This window comes from Cynocephalus volans, chromosome 1 (assembly GCF_027409185.1).
Source record: "Cynocephalus volans isolate mCynVol1 chromosome 1, mCynVol1.pri, whole genome shotgun sequence".
In the NCBI taxonomy this organism is placed as follows: Eukaryota; Metazoa; Chordata; class Mammalia; order Dermoptera; family Cynocephalidae; genus Cynocephalus; species Cynocephalus volans.
Genome location: NC_084460.1, coordinates 37,413,126 through 37,431,867, shown reverse-complemented (window position 1 = coordinate 37,431,867; position 18,742 = coordinate 37,413,126). Strand labels below are relative to the sequence as shown.

General features: G+C 46.0%; 1 protein-coding gene across 1 annotated transcript in view; it reads left to right on the top strand.

Moving 5' to 3' along the window:
• PTPRT (protein tyrosine phosphatase receptor type T) overlaps positions 1 to 18,742 on the top strand; it is a 783,412-nt gene that overhangs the window by 712,729 nt on the left and 51,941 nt on the right. The window contains exon 18 of the mRNA XM_063092330.1: positions 8,980 to 9,067. Within this exon, the coding sequence (XP_062948400.1) occupies positions 8,980 to 9,067 (88 nt within the window). The remainder of the gene's footprint in view (positions 1 to 8,979; positions 9,068 to 18,742) is intronic.

Below are 18,742 nucleotides of genomic sequence, written 5' to 3'. Positions count from 1 at the left end.
TAGAAAAACCCCTTGAACAAGAGTCAAGGCCTGGTTCTCAATCTGCTCCCAAGATACTAGATGATCTTGGGCAAGACACTTTTCTCTCTGCGTCCCAGTTTCATCATCTGTGAAATGTATGACTGCCCAGTTGGCATGGACTCCTGAAACCTGACAATATATGCTTCTGCTTTCTAAGCACTCATCTGGCCAAAAACACTGATTGAGTACCTACTGTGTACCTTACACTATTTTAGGCACTGGAGATAGAAAGCTAAATTAAGAAAGACTCTGCTTTCAGGGAAGCTCATGGTCTTGCCACACCATGTCATTAGGCAACAGAACACTAGTTAAAATGCTTTGACGACCTGTGAGCTAAGGACAGGACAGGGCACAGGCAGGTTTGGGGCGGTGATGCTATGGTTGTTTATTTTTGCTTTCTATCAGTTGTTGTTGCCAAGATCAATCAGAAGCTTCATAAAAGATGAGACACTGAGTTGATGCAAAATAGAAGAAGACGGGGCAGGAAAAGCACATGTTACAGAGGGAGCTACATGTGCAAAGCTTGAAATGCTGCAGCCAGGTTTCAGAAGGGAAACAACTATGCCTGCCTATGAAAAGAGAATACAAATGAAACTAGTCAGGGGTTAAACGGGAATCTTATGCCCCTTGCATAGTTTTCCTGAACAGAATTTATAAGGTAATAACCATGACCTCTGACAGTCTGCCTCTTAAGCCTAGCTGACTTTGAGTTTATGGGAGAGTTGTTGGCCCAGAGACAGCCGCCCAAAAGCTCATGCATGATGATGGAGAAAATGTGTAGGCAACTGGAAGTCTGCAGCCTGGAGTGGGATACAGGAATCCCCAAGACTGTAGGCTCAGAGCTGTGAGGAATAGAGGTACCCTAGTTTGAACTTCCCCATTAAGCCACAGAATTCTTGAAGGTAGGGAATTTGTCATTTAAGAGAAGCCTTGTAGCTGTTAATTGGGCCTTTTAAAGAGTGCTTTGTGACTCTACACACAGACATGCACTTAACTTTTCTGCCTTGATCAAAGCTCTTGTCACAGACAAATACCCCCATTTTGCTGCAATCTGATTTTCTACTTAGCTTCACCAGCAGAACTCATAAATTACCGTCTACTTAGTGACATAGTGTGCAATAATATTTGCTCTCCTGATGCCACTCTGAGTAGACATCATTAGTCATCCTCTCCTGCCTTCTTTGTCCACATTTGTAATCCCTAAGGCATGTGCTTTTCAGCATAGAAAATGGCCTTTGTTGAAAGTTTGGCTTCTGCCAAGGCCACCACTAACTCATACAGCACCTTAGAGTGGAATAGGAAAAGGTGCACCTGTTTCAAGATACTTGACTGTCATCTTCCAGAAAATGTTCATAAAATATATAGAAAATTATAATGTCCATCATATGCATGGTGCCTCCTTAAATGTAGAGCTCTTGTATTGTACACAACCTGCATGGCCATCCATGGTGGCCCTTACCACCCACCAGCTGGCCATGTAAGTAAATATGGGTGTTAATGAACCCATGGTCTGAGACCAGAACTTAGATTCCCATCAGATCATGAAACTCTTTTCTGCTTCCTGCATACTATATCTTACCTGTACCTAAAGTGACCGACTTGTCCCAGTTTTCCCAGAATGGTATCAGTTTTAAACCCTTTTGGTCCAAGGTAAACCAGGATGGATGTTGCAGAGAGTCCCATCCTTGCTCTTGGACAACAAACTGGATATTTTTGATCCAAAGGGGGAGAGAGGAGTGTGAGTTCTGGGAGTGCTGTAAAAAGACTCAGTATCATATTCTTGAGAAGGAGTAGGATGGAAGACCGTCTGAGCACCTACTACATGCCAGGCATGGTGCCAGGTGCTACAAGCATTATCCAAGATAATCACAAAACTCTGTGGGGTGTATTTTTTTTCATTTTGAAATTTACATACTGAGAAATTCGTGGGGGTGGGGCAGGTATACAGGTAAACAGTTCTATGAGTTTTAACAAGTGCATAGAGTCATGTAAACACCAACAGGATGAGCATACATAAGAGTTCCATCAGCCAGAAAAGCTCCCCCATGCTGGCTCTGCGTAGTTAAATCCTTCTCCGCCCCTAACCTGAAGGCATATTATTGACTTCTTATTCAGAAATGTTCACTGAGACTTGGAGCAATGAAATGATTTGCACTAAAAACATTCAAACGCTCTAGTCTGCCTGCTTTTTGCAAAGTCCCACCCTTTCCTTGACTCATACACACAGTTCGTGGGCTAGAGGTATTTCCTGACAAGACAAATACATAGAAGACCCAGGTAAAATGGCACCTCCTCAGTGAAGACTCTCCGGAGCCTCCCCTGCACCTGGAGAGTGCAGGGGTCGGGGGAATCCTGGCGGGCTGGACTGATCATGGCAGAGGCAGGCCCTTGGCTGTGCCCTGAAGCGTCAGCCAGGAACTGCCTGATCAGCAATCCCTGGGCCCGGTTTTGCTGCACCCCAGGGCATATCATATCCAATTAGCTCTAGGGATACAGTTGAGCCAAGTGGAGTGAAGGGAAGCATCCTAGCTGACAGAATCTGCTGAGGACAGTGGGGAAGAACAGGTAAACGAAGTGGCCCTCAGCCTTGGATTGGAGGTGAGCTGTTCTTGGGAGCTTTGTGTTCTGACATCACTATTTTGGTCATAACTCAAAAAGGCTTAGGTGCAAAGCAGAGTGTCCAAAAAAGGATGGCAAGCTTCGAAAAGGACCCTCTTAGCTCAGTAGGGCCAAACCAACACCCACACAGGCATCAGGGATAATTTTCAGCTCTAGTAGGGAATTAAAGTACTAATTGGAGAAACAGAGGTAGGTTGCAAGGTCCTATGGACTGAGTCAGCACAGCAGGGTCTGAGAAGCTTATGATTTGTAGTCATGTGGTCTGAGCCTCCCACTGACTTCGGAGGGCCTCAGCTCTGTGGCTGGGAGGGTAGGTTGCAACCACAGAGAGTTAGTCTGAGGTAGGCACCAGATGGTAATTTTATCCTAGAATCTATGAAGCCTATCAACAGGGATAAAGGGAGGGTTCCTGTGACAAATGCTCCCAGCCATTTATCATGATGCTGGAACTGGCTCAGCCTCCTCCTTTTAAAAAATTCCCAAAGCATTCCCATTGGCTCAGAAAAAAACTCACGTTCTTGACCGCAGTCTGCAAGACCTTGATTGAGTGCCCCACCCCACCCCTCTCACCAATCTACATTTTATGTCACTCTCTCCCTTATTCTCTCACATTCTAGAGCAGAACAAGCTCATTCCATCCCAGGGCATCTGTCCTTGCTGTTCCCTACACCTGGTGCTGTCTCTTTCCCCAGTTCTTGGCATAGCCAGCATCTGCTTGTTATTTATTTTTCAGCTCAAATGTGTTGGCCAGAGACAGCAGGAACACATCTGGAGTTGAACAAGTTGGGTTTACTGTTGCAGCAAAGTGAATGCCCATGTTGGGGAACCGTGGGACATCTCAGGAAGAGGATGCTAGAAAGGACTCATAGAACGTGGGCTGTGTTAGGTGATTGGGAGGGGGGTTAAGGAAGCGAGGCTTTGTTCTACATTGGGCACTATTAGGAAGGGTATGACTGGGTATCTTAATAAATTTTAACTATGAGAAGAGACAACAAGATAGAGACTAGAGCTGTAATTGACCAAAACCCAGTAGTCGCTCATATTAGCCAGGAGGGGGGGATGTTTGGTCATTCGTTTGGCTTGGACATTGTTCATAGTTTTGTCTGTATTCAGACATGTCTTGCTTTTGTCTTATTCCATCATAGTCTCAAAGCACCCTTGTCTGATGCTGGTGTTCCGTGAAATTGTTTATGTTCAGCAGGAAAACACCAAGGCCCAGCTGTGAGTTCCAGGCCAGCTCCCAGAAGTCAGGCACTGCATCCCTCCTCCTCAAATGTCACCTTTCAAAGAGTCCTGCCCAAACCACCCTAGCTTAGGTAGGACTTGCCCCAGCTGCTATCTATCCCAGCACCCTGTTTCTTGTCTTCATAGCCCTCGTTAAACACAGTAATCATCTTGCTTGTTTGAGTTTTGTCTGTACCTCCACAACCAGAGCTAATTCCCAGGCTCTTGTCTGCCACCACCTTGCTCTAACCTCCAGGACCCAGCACAGAGCCCCGCATCCAGATGGTCCCTGTGGAAGGAAGGAAGCAAGCAAGCAGGGAGGGAGGACAGGCTCAGTCGGTATGCATTCCTAGGCAAGTCATTTCCCGTCTCTTAACCTCATTTTGCTGGTATATAAAATGAGGTGGTCATTTACTCAAAAGACTCTTCCAAATCTGACTTTTGAGGATTCTATGCACACCACAGCTCAGCTCTCCAGGGACAAGGACATCCCTGAATACATCTTTTGGAATAAAAGATAAATAAATAAATAACTGCTTTGGGAAAGCAACACTGTTGAAGAGTAGAAAATATTTCCACACTCAGAGTGGAATGTACAAATAGAGCTCAACACTCTAAGGAAAAGAGAACAAGGAATGGAAAGAAGAGATTGATAATGGATGAGTATAATGAGATGGCAATTTTGGTTTCAAAAGAATGTGATTAGCTCCTAATGACTGGCACCATTCCCTGGTCAATCTACTGTAACTAGCCACTAATGTAAAAATAATGCCCCTCAGCTCACTCACTTTGAAAATGGAGCTATCTCCCTTTCATACTTTTACCCGATTGTATTTTTTTCCTTCAAGAGATTATCCCCTATTAGATCACAGCTCCCTAAAAAGGGAAATGGACGTGTGATCAAAGTCTGCCAATTAGGGGTTCATTACCTCTTCCTCCTGGGCAGCTCTATTAGGCCTTGCTCCTCTACTGTTGTCAACATCATCACAGACCCAGCCCCCACTACGGGGAGACAAGGCTCCCGGGGCTGTGGCAGGGTCTGCATGGTTCCCCACAGAGAAGTGCCACTCACTTATGGCAACTGTTTTCTTTGGCTTAGGATAGTCAAGGGATAGCTGCATGCTGATGTGTGTCCTGAAGGGCATGGCTACTTAAGGACTCTGGGAGTGGACGGGAGGGACCGTCATCAGATCTCTGCAGAACTTCACGGTACAGAGGGTGCACGCTTATTCTCTGGGGCTTATGGAGGGGGGCAAAGGCAAAGTACAGGGAGGCAGAGTGGAGAAGACACTGTCCAGTGAGTCTGCCCAAAAGCAAGGCAGGAAGCATTGGGAGGAGGTGAGCTATCCGTCACTGGAGGTATCCAAGTAATAGATGCTGTGGATCAGCTTTTCAGCTGCCAGGAAGGCCACTGTGGATAGGAACACACTAGATGATTTTCAAGATCACTTACACCTCTGAGACTCCAGGATCTTCCCCGCTTGAATGCATAGGGGTCACCTCATTCACTAATTGTTTTACTCATTCATTCATTCCAAAGGGGTCATTCAGCACATATGAAGTACAGAGCCAGCAGTGCATTCTAGAGATACAGTACGAATAAGAGACTGCCCTTTCCCTAGAGGAGCCTGTGGCCAAGTTGGAAAACAGACAGTTAAATTATTATATGTAGAGAAGTTCATCTAATAATAGCGACCGACTATAAGTGGGGATGCACTGGGGTGAGGGAGGGTGAACAGAGAATTTTTCACAAGGAAAATGCTTGAACAGGGTTTTAAGGATACTTAAGAGTTTTCCAGGCAGACTCAGGTGGAAGAAAATTTCAGGCCAAGGGAATAGCCTATGTAAAGTCTCAGAAGTTTGAAGCACCTTATAATTGGCATATTAACATAAGGACAAGAAGTGAGGCTGGAGGAGCATTTGGGGTGAAGTCATAAAGGACATTGTTTTAAAGAGTTTGGAATTTATCCTGAAGACAATGGCAGGGGAAGTAGCTGAGTCCTGTTTGCATTTAGAAAGATCTCTCTAATTATGGTGAGGAATGGGTTGGAGGGGCAAAAACCAAAGCAAGAGAAGCCGGCGAGCAGACTCGTGGGAAAGTATTTCTTCAGGTAAATTCACTATTTGCAGGAATCATGGGTGGACATTAGAATCACCTAGGGAGCTTTAAACACTCCTGATGCCTATGTCCCACCCCCAAAGAGTCTGACTTAATTGGTCTGGGGTAGGACCTTGGCTTTGGGAGGTTTAAAGCCTCTCCACGAGATTCTAACATACAGCCACCAAGAGACTTTAAGCTAACTGCAACCAAAACCCTGGCACCTAACAGGTACTCAACACAATTTTTATTTTCAAAAAATTAAAATTAGCATGAAAACATTTAGGATGCCCTGCTCTTAGATTCACACCACTATCGGGGGCAAACGTTTGGACCAACCATTGGCTTTCATCACAGAGGGTTTCTGATAGAAAATCTCTCCCCACCCCCACCAAAGATCAGCTTGAACATCATGAAATCCGGTGCTAATACTGAGACTAGCAGCCTCCCCCCAACACAGAGGAGAGAACTGGCAGGTCGCCTGAGACAGCTGGGGCCACCTGCTGAGGACAAGGCCAGGGGTTGGGATCTGAGTTCTACGAGCCATGTGTAGAAGCCAATTGCAGGCTAGAGATGATCTAAGCTGATGGCCAGGTGGATACAGGGTAATGGTCTTTTTTGATGGGGAGCAAGAAAAACAAGGAGGACGTGAGGAGAACAATGAGAGATAAGCCCCACTTTGTTAAATGAACACTTTTTTATCTCTATGACACTGTGTCACACCCAGATTTAGGGCAGAGATCAGTGCCCAGAGCCTAGCACCTGCTTTGCTTCTCCTGCAGAATGCCTGTCTAAGGGTGTTAAACACACAAAGAACAAAATTCTGATCCATTAACAACTGGCAAGTCATGTTAGTATCCCCATCCAATGCTTAGGAAGGAACTAGTAAGGAATAGACAGGCAAAGGCAAGGCTGGTGCAGTAAGATGAGTAAGGCCCTCTCCCGCCGTGCTGCAGACAGAGAGCCACGCAGACTGAATGTGTTGCAAATTCAGTCTCAGAAGCAAGGCAGGGTGGAGACAGTCACCAAAACGGGACCTGACCTTCACACTTCTGTGGCTCTCCTAAAGCTGTTTCCGTTCCTTTAAATGCTTATCGGTCTCTCTATGAAATAATTGACTGCACCCTCCCTACCACTTGGCCCATGACTCTTGTAAATCATCCCACAGGTCTGTTGACTCATCTGTCCCGTCTGTGGCTGACATTCTCTTAGAGTGATTGATGCCCCTATCTGCTCCCTCCCCCTAGGCTCTGGGCAACTATGTCCAACTTCCTACTCAACATCTCAGCTCAGATAGCTAGTAGGCATCTCAAACTTGGCTACTATTAGTAGTATTGGTATTGGTATGGGCATTTTGAACATGTTAAAAAGTATACAGTACTTGGTAGGTGCCGAGCACTGTTCTAAAAATAAACACTATGTACTCAAAACACAGCACTTAATTCCAGCCTCTCCAATCTTACTTCTCCCCGCTAAACTTCTCCATCTCAGTAAATGCACTGAGTTCTTCAAGCCAACGATCTAGGGTTAGTCTTCATTCCTCTTTCCTTCGCAGTTCATGGCTACCGTAGATGTGTTGGTGCCCTGTGCACATCCCCTCCACACTCACTGTCCCCATGCATGCCCACCTGGGGGCTTCCTCCTGTAAGTACCTGTGACTTTTCACCCGAGGGATTCCTCAAGACAGAACAATATTCACAGAGCATGGCAGAAGTGCTAGGGAGTTCCCAAGAGTTATCCCCAACCAGTAATGATGGGAATTGATGGATGAATACCCCAGCTTCTTCCCCATCTGGGGGGACAACTCGGAGGCATGAGATGAGCCCGTGGGATTAAGTCCCAGCTGCACAGTGGTAACCTCCCCCGACGCACCCTATGTTGGCTTCATTCCCGTGCTTGGCTCACTTCCTCCATTCTCCTCCCCATGTTTTTGGGGATTGCCTCCCAAGCAAACTACTTGTACTCACATCCTTGTCTCTGTCTGCTTCTGAGGCAACCCAAGCCAACAATATTCAACAAAACATGCTGAAAATAATCACTTCTCACACATCCACTGGGCTCTGTCCAAGGGCCCGGGGTACCATCATCTCTTGCCTGGACCATTTCCACAACTTCCTGACTGGTCTCCCTGCTCCCTCCAGAGCCTGCATCCCATTCATGAGCCAGAATGTACTTTGTAAGACACACATAAGATCAGCTGACCCCTCCCCCCACCCCGCCTGCCACTCAAAACCTTCCAGTGGTTTCCCATCACACTTAGAGTAATTCCTTAACCAGTAACCACAGTGTCTCCTGTAATCCAGACTCTCCCATCCTCTCTAGATGCTTCCCTCACTACTCTCCTCCTGCTTCACTCGAGTCCTTGAATACGTTCATCTGGTTGCTGCCTGGACACCTTTGCATCTGTTGTTCCTTCTGCCTGGAAATAGCTTTCTACTTTTCTTGGCATGACCAGCTCTTTCACATCACTACAAAATTAACTTGAATGTTACTTTCTCAGAAAAGCCCTCCCAGACTGTATAATTTGAAATAATTCTCACTCCTCATCCCTGTCCCTTTATCCCGCTTTATTTTCTTCATAATGTTTTCACTACCTAAAATTATACACGTTTGGTTGTTTATTTGCTATATCTCCCAGTCAACTGGAAGCTTAAGAGGAATTTATCTATTTCCCTGTATCCCTAGTAAATAGAACAGTGTCCAGCATATATCAGAGGCTCCATAAGTACCTGTTGAGTGCAGGAATGAGTGAATGAAGAAATGAATGAACAAATGACTCCCCTACCAGGCCAGATTGTGAGCTCATGACACATAGAAGACATCAGTAACCTTTGGGTCAATGAATAAGTGAATACGTTCACAGAAGAGCCGAGTCTATGCTCTCCCCGGGCCCCATCCAAAGACACGCGCCCTTATACTCAGTTTCCCATCACAGTGGGTCTCCTCTCCTCCTGTTGGTTCATCTACACCTGGATAAAGCTCCTATCCACTCTAACCACTCTGTCCTTGCTTTTTAGGCCTTACCGGAGGGGCAGACAGCTTCGTGGGACACAGCCAAGGAGGATGAAAACCGCAATAAGAATCGATATGGGAACATCATATCCTGTAGGTGCCCTTCTGGGAGGGCCTAAGCACCAGGCTTTGGGGGCATAAGGGAAAGAAGCTATTACTATTCTTTACCTATAATTCCTTATCAAATAATTCTTTATGTTTCCAACTTTGGGTCCACATGCCAAGCTGGGAGCTTTATTTCGGCCTTCTTGTCATACCTGGCTGTCATTTGTCAGCCAGAGGAAACAGATGAGGAACTGGGTCCAGGAGAAGTAGATCCATGAAGCCCCTTAGGGGAGATCCTACGAAAGCTGAGTCCTGCCTGGGATTGCCTGCTTAGCAATTCTTCAGTGGGAGAAGAAGCTCAGTCAACAGGGTTGTCATAGACAAGACCCCCCTGCTGATGGATGAGCCCTGTGTTCCTGGAAGGTCTTCTAGTTCAGAGGAGTACATTGGGGTGGAGAGCAAGTTCCATCTGTGAGGGAGGGGCCAGGAACACCTGGGCAGAGAATAGTGCTCCTCCAAGAAGGTGGAGTCCCAAGTAAGGACTGATGCTCACAAGGAGCCAAAAACTCTGGCATAAGCCTGAGTGTTTGAAGGCAACCAGCTCAGGGCCCAGAGGATCCCAGGGCCACTCTGACCACATAAGAGACAGGGTTTAGGGCAACACAAATGCTAGTAGGTCAGGGGCTCTTAGGTAAGGGCCTGCACTCAGGGCCTGCATCTGTGCAGTGCTGGTGGCACTGAGTCTGCAGGGGGGAAAGCATGTTCCTGTGCAGAGCTGGGAAAGGACATTGCCTTCTGCTCACAAAGAGCTTTACCATCCCTACAGGCACCCTGATGAGTGACTTGATGAAGTCAGTGGTGCATGGTAGTTAGAACCCATTGGAGTCAGACTGCCTAGATTTGTGTCTCCACTGCAGGGCCCTTGAGCAAGTTAAGCGACCTCTCTAAGATTCAGTTTCCTCTCCTTTATTTTTATTTTTATTTTTTTTTAAAAGACAGCCGGTAAGGGGATCTTAACCCTTGACTTGGTGTTGTCAGCACCACGCTCCCCCAAGTGAGCTAACCGGCCATCCCTATATAGGGATCTGAACCTGTGGCCTTGGTGTTATCAGCACCACACTCTCCCAAGTGCGCCACAGGCCAGCCCTCAGTTTCCTCACCTTTAAACTGATGAAAACAATGGAGATAGGATCACTGCAAAAAGGTACATAAAACCCTTGGCACAGTGCCTGGCACCATTACTCTTAGCCATAGGGTTACTTTCTCAGAGTCACTGATAAGCAGTGTGGATATGTCATTACATCTTATTTTAGCCAGCCAAATACCCACATGGGGACATGGAATAAGGCAGGTTGGTGGCGAAGGGCGGGCATGATCAGATGTCCATTTCGGAAAGATCACCAAGGTAGCAGATACAGAGGGCGGATTAGATTGGGAGAGGTTGGAGGCAGAGGGATCGATCAGGAGACTACTGCTGTGGTCCCAGCAAGGGATGAAGAGACCTGAACAAAGGCAGTGACAGTATTTGTGTGTGACTGGTGCATGTATTCAGTTCTGTGAGGCGAGGAAGAGAGAGACTGCCACAGAATGAAAAACCATGCACAGTAACACACAAGTATTGCACTGCCAAATATTGGAATGTATAGCCTTCAGACCAAAATAAATATAGAGGGGACAAAGTTACCTCTTACAAAATGCTGAGCACATATTCTAATTAGAACAGGGGTCTGCGACAGCCTTTCTGACTCAGTGTAGCCAACCTGGACCTTCTGACATCTAACCAGTTGTGTGGGGAGCATTCCTTGGTCTCAGTTCTCAGAGTAACTCAGTTTAGCAAAAAGAAAGAAAAAAAAAAGATCCTGAATAACAAATTATTTTTAGCACAGTTCAGTGGTTTGTTTTGTTTTGTTTTAACTGTCTAGACATTGCCTAAGAAAAAACTTGGAGAAAGAAAAAGTAAGATACAGGCAGATTGTAAAGGAAGAAAGAGGCAGAAGTTTTAGCTTAGCTGTTTCCTGTGCTGATTTAGGAACGGGCTATGAATGGTGGAACTAATCAGAAAACATTTATAATTTGTCTCTTGGAAGACAGTAATGCAGACAGCAAGATTTCTTGCAATTGATGTGCCAGAAAGAGATACTCAAGCAGTCAGCAAACCTGTATTAAGACCCATGATGCATGGGCCTCCTCTGAGCAGGCCCTGTGCTGAGTGCTGGGAGCTCAGCTCCTGCTTCCAGGGAGCTTCTACACTGGCTACATTGGCTGTTGCTCTGACTGGTTCCCAGCGTCCTCTGCTCAAGCACCATGCATGCTGTGCCCTAAGCCATCTGGTCAATCTACTCGCTCTACCAGATTGTGAGTTCTGATAAGGTCCACTCAATTACAGGCTATGTGAACTCAGGCAATCACTCTAATCTTCAGTCTCAGCAAAGGGGGTTTTAATGTCTTCCTCCTGGGGATGTTGCACAGATTTTAAAAAAAAATGACTAGAGCACAGCGAAGAGACCCTGATTCCTTGAGAGACAAGGATATCCAGGCTGGGCCACATACCCTGGCCAAAGCCTGTGGGTGTGCCCAGGTCAAAGCCAAGCTCAGCCAAGCCAAGCCATCACCGGCTCTCTCTTGGACTCTGCCCAGCCTCCTTCCCGGTGGCTCTACAACCAATTTTGCCCCAGCTTTTTACCTATCTGATCCCTGATAGAAACCAGAAGGACCTCTTTAAAACATGAATTGGATGATGTCTTTTTCCTACTAACAAGCCTTCCAATCATTTCGCTTCACTCTGGTGCTTTGCTGATTGAAAGGCCCTCGCCGTCTTTCCAGTCTCATTTCACACTATGCCCACTCCATCACAGACTCCTCAATTAAGCCATGCTGGCCTTCGTTTGGTGCCTTGAGCTTCCATACCCTACCATGCCACAGGGCCTTTGCACATTCTGCTCTCTACCAAAGTGCCCTTTCCTTCTCTCTTTGCCCTATTAATGTCCACTTATCCTTCAGATCTAAGCTCGGTCATTACTTAGAATTCCTTAGGGAATTCTGACCCTTCACATAATGGGGTTTTCAAATGTCAAACCCCGTTTTTCACTCCTACAGCACAATGTATATCTTCTTCTTAGCCCTCAACATCATTATGGCTTGAGAGGCATTTGGATGACTGTCTGTTGATGGCCTGTCTCCCTCACTAGAATGGATGCTCTGTGACTGCAGGACAACGACTATCTTGCATTTCTGTTTCCCCAAACTTGGCATGTGGTTGGTGCCCAGTAAATCAGAACTGAAAAGTTCAGCACTCATTCATGACAAAGACCCTCTATAAGTTAGGTATAGAGGGAAAGTATCTCAACATAATTAAAGCCATATATGAAAAACCCACTGCCAATATCATCCTGAATGGGGAAAAGCTGAAAGCTTTTCCTTTAAGAACAGGCACTAGACAAGGATGCCCACTCTCACCACTCCTATTCAACATAGTGTTGGAAGTACTAGCCAGAGCAATCAGAGAAGAGAAGGAAATAAAGGGCATCCAGATTGGAAAAGATGAAGTCAAACTGTCCCTGTTTGCAGATGACATGATCCTATATATCGAACAGCCTAAAACCTCTACAAAAAAACTGTTGGAATTGATAAATGATTTCAGCACAGTAGCAGGATACAAAATCAACACACAAAAATCAGTAGCATTTCTTTTCTCCAATAGTGAACATGCAGAAGGAGAAATCAAGAAAGCCTGCCCATTTACAATAGCCACCAAAAAAATAAAATACTTAGGAATTGAGTTAACCAAGGAGGTGAAAAATCTCTATCATGAGAACTACAAACCACTGCTGAGAGAAATTAGAGAGGATACAAGAAGATGGAAAGATATTCCATGCTCTTGGATTGGAAGAATCAACATAGTGAAAATGTCCATACTACCCAAAGTGATATACAAATTCAATGCAATCCCCATCAAAATTCCAAAGACATTTTTCTCAGAAATGGAAAAAACTATTCAGACATTTATATGGAACAATAAAAGACCACGAATAGCCAAAGCAATGCTCAGCAAAAAAAATAAAGCTGGAGGCATAACACTACCTGACTTTAAGCTATACTACAAAGCTATAATAACCAAAACAGCATGGTACTGGCATAAAAACAGACACACTGACCAATGGAATAGAATAGAGAATCCAGAAATCAACCCACACACTTACTGCCATCTGATCTTTGACAAAGGCACCAAGCCTATTCACTGGGGAAGGGACTGCCTCTTCAGCAAGTGGTGCTGGGATAACTGGATATCGATATGCAGGAGAATGAAACTAGATCCATACCTCTCACCGTGTACTAAAATCAACTCAAAATGGATTAAGGATTTAAATATACACCCTGAGACAATAAAACTTCTTAAAGAAAACATAGGGGAAACACTTCAGGAAATAGGACTGGGCACAGACTTCATGAATACGACCCCAAAAGCACGGGCAACCAAAGGAAAAATAAACAAATGGGATTATATCAAACTAAAAAGCTTCTGCACAGCAAAAGAAACAATTAAAAGAGTTAAAAGACAACCAACAGAGTGGGAGAAAATATTTGCAAAATATACATCTGACAAAGGATTAATATCCAGAATATATAAGGAACTCAAACAACTTTACAAGAAGAAAACAAGCAACCCAATTAAAAAATGGGCAAAAGAGCTAAGTAGGCATTTCTCTAAGGAAGATATCCAAATGGCCAACAGACATATGAAAAAATGCTCAACATCACTCAGCATCCGGGAAATGCAAATCAAAACCACATTGAGATACCATCTAACCCCAGTTAGGATGGCTAAAATCCAAAAGACTATGAACGATAAATGCTGGCGAGGCTGCGGAGAAAAAGGAACTCTCATACATTGTTGGTGGGACTGCAAAATGGTGCAGCCTCTATGGAAAATGGTATGGAGGTTCCTTAAGCAATTGCAAATAGATCTACCATACGACCCAGCCATCCCACTGTTGGGAATATACCCAGAGGAATGGAAGTCATCAAGTCGAAGGTATACCTGTTCCCCAATGTTCATCGCAGCACTCTTTACAATAGCCAAGAGTTGGAACCAGCCCAAATGCCCATCATCAGATGAGTGGATACGGAAAATGTGGTACATCTACACAATGGAATACTACTCAGCTATAAAAACGAATGAAATACTGCCATTTGCAACAACATGGATGGACCTCGAGAGAATTATATTAAGTGAAACAAGTCAGGCAGAGAAAGAGAAATACCACATGTTCTCACTTATTGGTGGGAGCTAAAAATTAATATATAAATTCACACACACACATACACACATACACACACAAACCGGGGGGGGGGGAAGAAGATATAACAACCACAATTATTTGAAGTTGATACAACAAACAAACAGAAAGGACATGGTTGGGGGGGAGGGGGGGAGGGAGAAGGGAGGGAGGTTTTGGTGATGGGGAGCATTAATCAGCTACAATGTATATCGACAAAATAAAATTTAAAAAAAAAAATAAAAAATAAAAAATAAAAAATAAATAAAAAATGAATTACTATTTCTAGAGAATAAAAAAAAAAAAAAAAAAAAAAAAAGAACTGAATGTGGGAAAGACCCTGAAGGGCATGAGCAGTGAGTCTCTCTCCTCTGCTTGCCAAATAAGATAGAGAACACCCAGAAAGGATGGATGGAGAACAGCTGGACCAAATGACACTTGGAATGATGATATGCCAATGAGCAAGAAGATATTGCGCCTAAATGGAAGAGCACAGTGATGGGATGCAGGAGGGAGTGGAGGAGAAGAACCCTCTGTCCCCTCTGAGCACTGCTTCTGAGAGGGCAGGATTCCAGGAATTAAGGAAACATAACGAAGGGGATTAGAAGCCATCACTGGGAGTATAGAAGATGCTATTGATGTCCCACCCACACCCCAGGGCCTCACCACCTCACTGTGCAGCAACACCAAGCTGGCAGATGGGCATCCAGGGCCAGGAGTGAGGCCAGCAAGTCACCCAGGTTACAACATGCAAGGAAGTGCTCAAATTCAGCTGTTGACCCCGCACTGGCATGACCCTGAGAGTGGGCTCCTCCCTAAGGTTTGTGCCCTGGGCCCCTCGCTTGTCTCCCCCTGGACCTGCCCTGCCTGCATCTCTTTGCCTGGGGACTTCTCCAAAGTCAGCCTGCAAATGCTAAAGAATTAACACCCCCAGGAGAAGCCCTCAATCTTGAAATACCCCAGCTTCCTCACCGTTCCACCTAAGGTCATGCTGGACACCTTTTCCAGCGTTCCCATGGGAATTAGGCAGCAGATGCCCACAGTAGTGATGGGCTTGAGAACTCACCCCGTACTGGCTGCCTTCTCTTCCCTGTCTCCCTTCTTCCCTTTCCTCCTGGTGTTCCCCTCTCCTCCTACATAAATGACTTGCCCTGGGATTCCTGCCTTACATCTATTTCTGGGGAAACCCACATGGAGGCAGAAATAATTCAAGCACCTAAATGATACCACCTCTATGGGTTTAAATAAACCTGAATCTGCTTTCTAATTTAAGGGTCAATAACTCTGCAACAAATCAGGGCCGGAGCGGGTCTGCTCCAGAGGTAACCAGCAGGTTGAGAAAGCAGCACAGGACACAAAGAGGAACGAGAAAAAGGAGAAGAAACAAAGTCTTGGAATTAAAATGGGAAAGGTAAAAGAGAAACAGCCCCGAGGAATGGAAAGTGTTCCCGCCCTTGTATGTGTCCCTCCCAAAGGCAAAGCCTGCCTTGGCTTGATAAATAGAAATATTCTTGGCCCAAGAAGAAAACCAGGGGTGATTAGCATCGTAAGGAACCCAGAGCACTGTGAGGCTGGAGTGGAGGACAAAAGCCCAGGCCAGGGAGAACAGGAAAGATTAAAGGGGAAGAGTAGAAGGGCCCTGCCTGCAAATGAAACAATGAAAGACAAACCTTGTTGCAATAACCCATTTCTTCCAAATGGTTCTATTTAGAATTTAGTAATAGAGTCTGTTGGGTTTCCAGGGAGTGGAGATGGAAAGGAAGTGAAGAGAAGGAAACAAACTGGGAAATAAGAATAAAGATTCCTTTGCTGTCACGTAGCTCTAGGGCAGAGACTGTTGGCAAGGGGAAATTTTGAGAATGCTAAAGCATTCACATGTGGAAGTTCTGGAGTGTGCTTCCTTGACTGGTAGGAAGGAGATGACACTGAGAAAAGGCTACGAGTTTTATAAAATGAGGCTTCCTTCTGGGATTAGTTAGGATCCCAGCGGGAAACAGATGGGACCCTCAGGTAGGGTAATTTGAGGAGAATTCATCAAGAGTCTTTATAAAGATGCGATCTAGGTGTAGAGAGACTACAAGAGATAGTGAAGTCCCCCAGGACTAGATACTACCCCCAGGCCACCAAGGATTCAGTAGGGAGAGGCCACCGGGACCCAGAGAGAGACCACTTGACCCAGGGTGCAAGCTTCGGTGGCAGTGCAGCCACCCATGGTGACCCCAACAAAGGGAGCTCACCCCACTCTCCTCCCTCCACCCCATCTTCTGCCTGTGCTGTCCATTGGCTGAACCCAACCAGAAGCCAAAGGACAAGGAAACCCGTTGGCTGAGTCCAGTGGTTCTCAAAGAGTGGTGCCTGGGCAGCAGCATCACCTGGGAACTTGTTAGAAATGTTCATTCTTGGGCTTGACCCCAGAGCTACTGAGTCAGAAACCGTGGGGGCAGGGCCCAGCCATCTGTATCTTTAAAAGCACTACAGGGGATGCTGATACACACATAAGTTTAAGGATCTTGTCCACAGAGATCAGCCTCCTGGATTAGAGAGCCAGGAGGAGAAGCTGGAGAGCAAATCTGAGGGCACACAGGATATGAGCACATTTTCTGAGACTTCTTTTCCCCAATCTAAGAAATGCCACGGGCTCAAAAGCATTGGACTCTTGGACGTAAGGCCAGTTAGGCCTGGGTTCTAATCCCAGTTCTACTGTTTACCTTGTGCATGACCCTCAGTGAGGTCACTTCATCTCTCTGACCCTCAGTTCCTCACCTGGAAGTTGGTTCAAGGTCAGCTCTCAGTGCAGAGAGGCCAAATTAAGATGAATAAATACTGGATCTGAATCTGGTGTGGCCCCTGGAGTCATAGACTTTTAATTCTCAATGAGACTTAGTCTAGCCTCTTTGAGTTCACAGGCAAGGGGAGATGGTCCAGAGATGCTAAGCGTCCTGCCCTTGTCTGTAGGACAGCCATGACCAAAGTTCTCATCTCTTGCCTGGCAGGATGCCACATGCTCCTTACCAAGGGGTCCTCTGGGCATCAAGCCACAGCCATGCTCTTGGGGGACAGCCTGCTGCTAAGGATGCTCAGAAGAGATGGGCTCTTCAGAGAGGCCATTCTCTTCCAGGGGGAGATGGGGCTATGGTGTGCAGAGAGGACACCCACTCCCAGAGAGGGAATCAGGTTCAAAACCAACCCAGAGTCTTTTTCTCACAGCAGATTTCTCTGCTGATTCCTGGGGAGAAAAAGCAGGGGTGACAAAATGGGTGCCCTTCTCAATGCACCTGCCCCTCAGCTGCCATTGTTTTTTGCTGTCATTGAGGGTGGCCCTTGCCCGGACCCCACAACCACTCCTCGTACAGAAATCATTGGTACTCTGCCATATCCCCCAAACCTCACCACTTCCATGCAAGCTGGCCCTAATTCCAACTACCAACACCTTTGTCTCTTTTCCAGAGGCATTCTTCTGGCCACCAGAGCCTTCTTTGCCCACTTGCAGGGCAGGCCAGAAGTTCCAGAAAATTAAATGTCCCCAGAAGTTGTCCTCAACCAATGGCTGACAAGAGTGGGTGTATAAGTCCCCCAAACCTCTCTCCCTTAGATGAAATAACTTGGAGCCGCACATTCTATGCTCTCTCCTGGAGCTCCTCAGCAGGATGAAGCCCCAGTTGTCCACAGTGCCAATTTGCTCGATCACACATGCCTGGAATTCCTTCCTTTCTCCTTCTAACTTTCCACTCCCCTCCCAGAGCTTCCTGGGATCACCTACCCTATTAGCTACTTGCACCCAAATCTTTGTCTCAGGTTCTGCTTCTGAGGGAATCTTAATGAGAAAACTTCCTCCCTCGCTTCAGAAAGGCCCCTCGGTGGGCATGGCCTGGACAGCATGCTTCAGATTCAAGTAGGCTCATTGGGTGGGCCACTATCCCCTTAACCTCTCCTAGTGTTTTACCCCTCTATGCTTCAGCCCTCTTTACACACCCAAAGGTTACATCCATTGGGGAAGCTTCTTACAGGGCCCCGCAGAGGGGAGCTACCCAAATTCAGCCAGCATGGATCCAACAGGACAAGGAGGGGCACAGATGTCGGGCTGTCTCTGTGTCATGCCTAAGCCACCCTCTCTTTCGATAATGGTAATTCAATCAAGATTGAATGTGCAGACCTTTAGCTTCAATGAGGCACCCAGACAATCTCAGCAGAATTACCTGCCTCCTCCCTATCTGTTCCTGCAAGATGATGGCATTAACATTTCCAATACTTCTAGGAAATGGTTTTTCAGCTCCACAATTCACTGTAATGAGCCAGATCTCTTTTCTCTGAAAAATTGCACCTTTTCTTTACCCTCCACAGCGCCCAGAAGATAGGAAGAAAGAATATCAAGTATCCAAATGATATTCTCTCCCCAGCCCCACCTCTTTGAAGTGGACATGACTCAAGATGACTGATTTATTGGTTA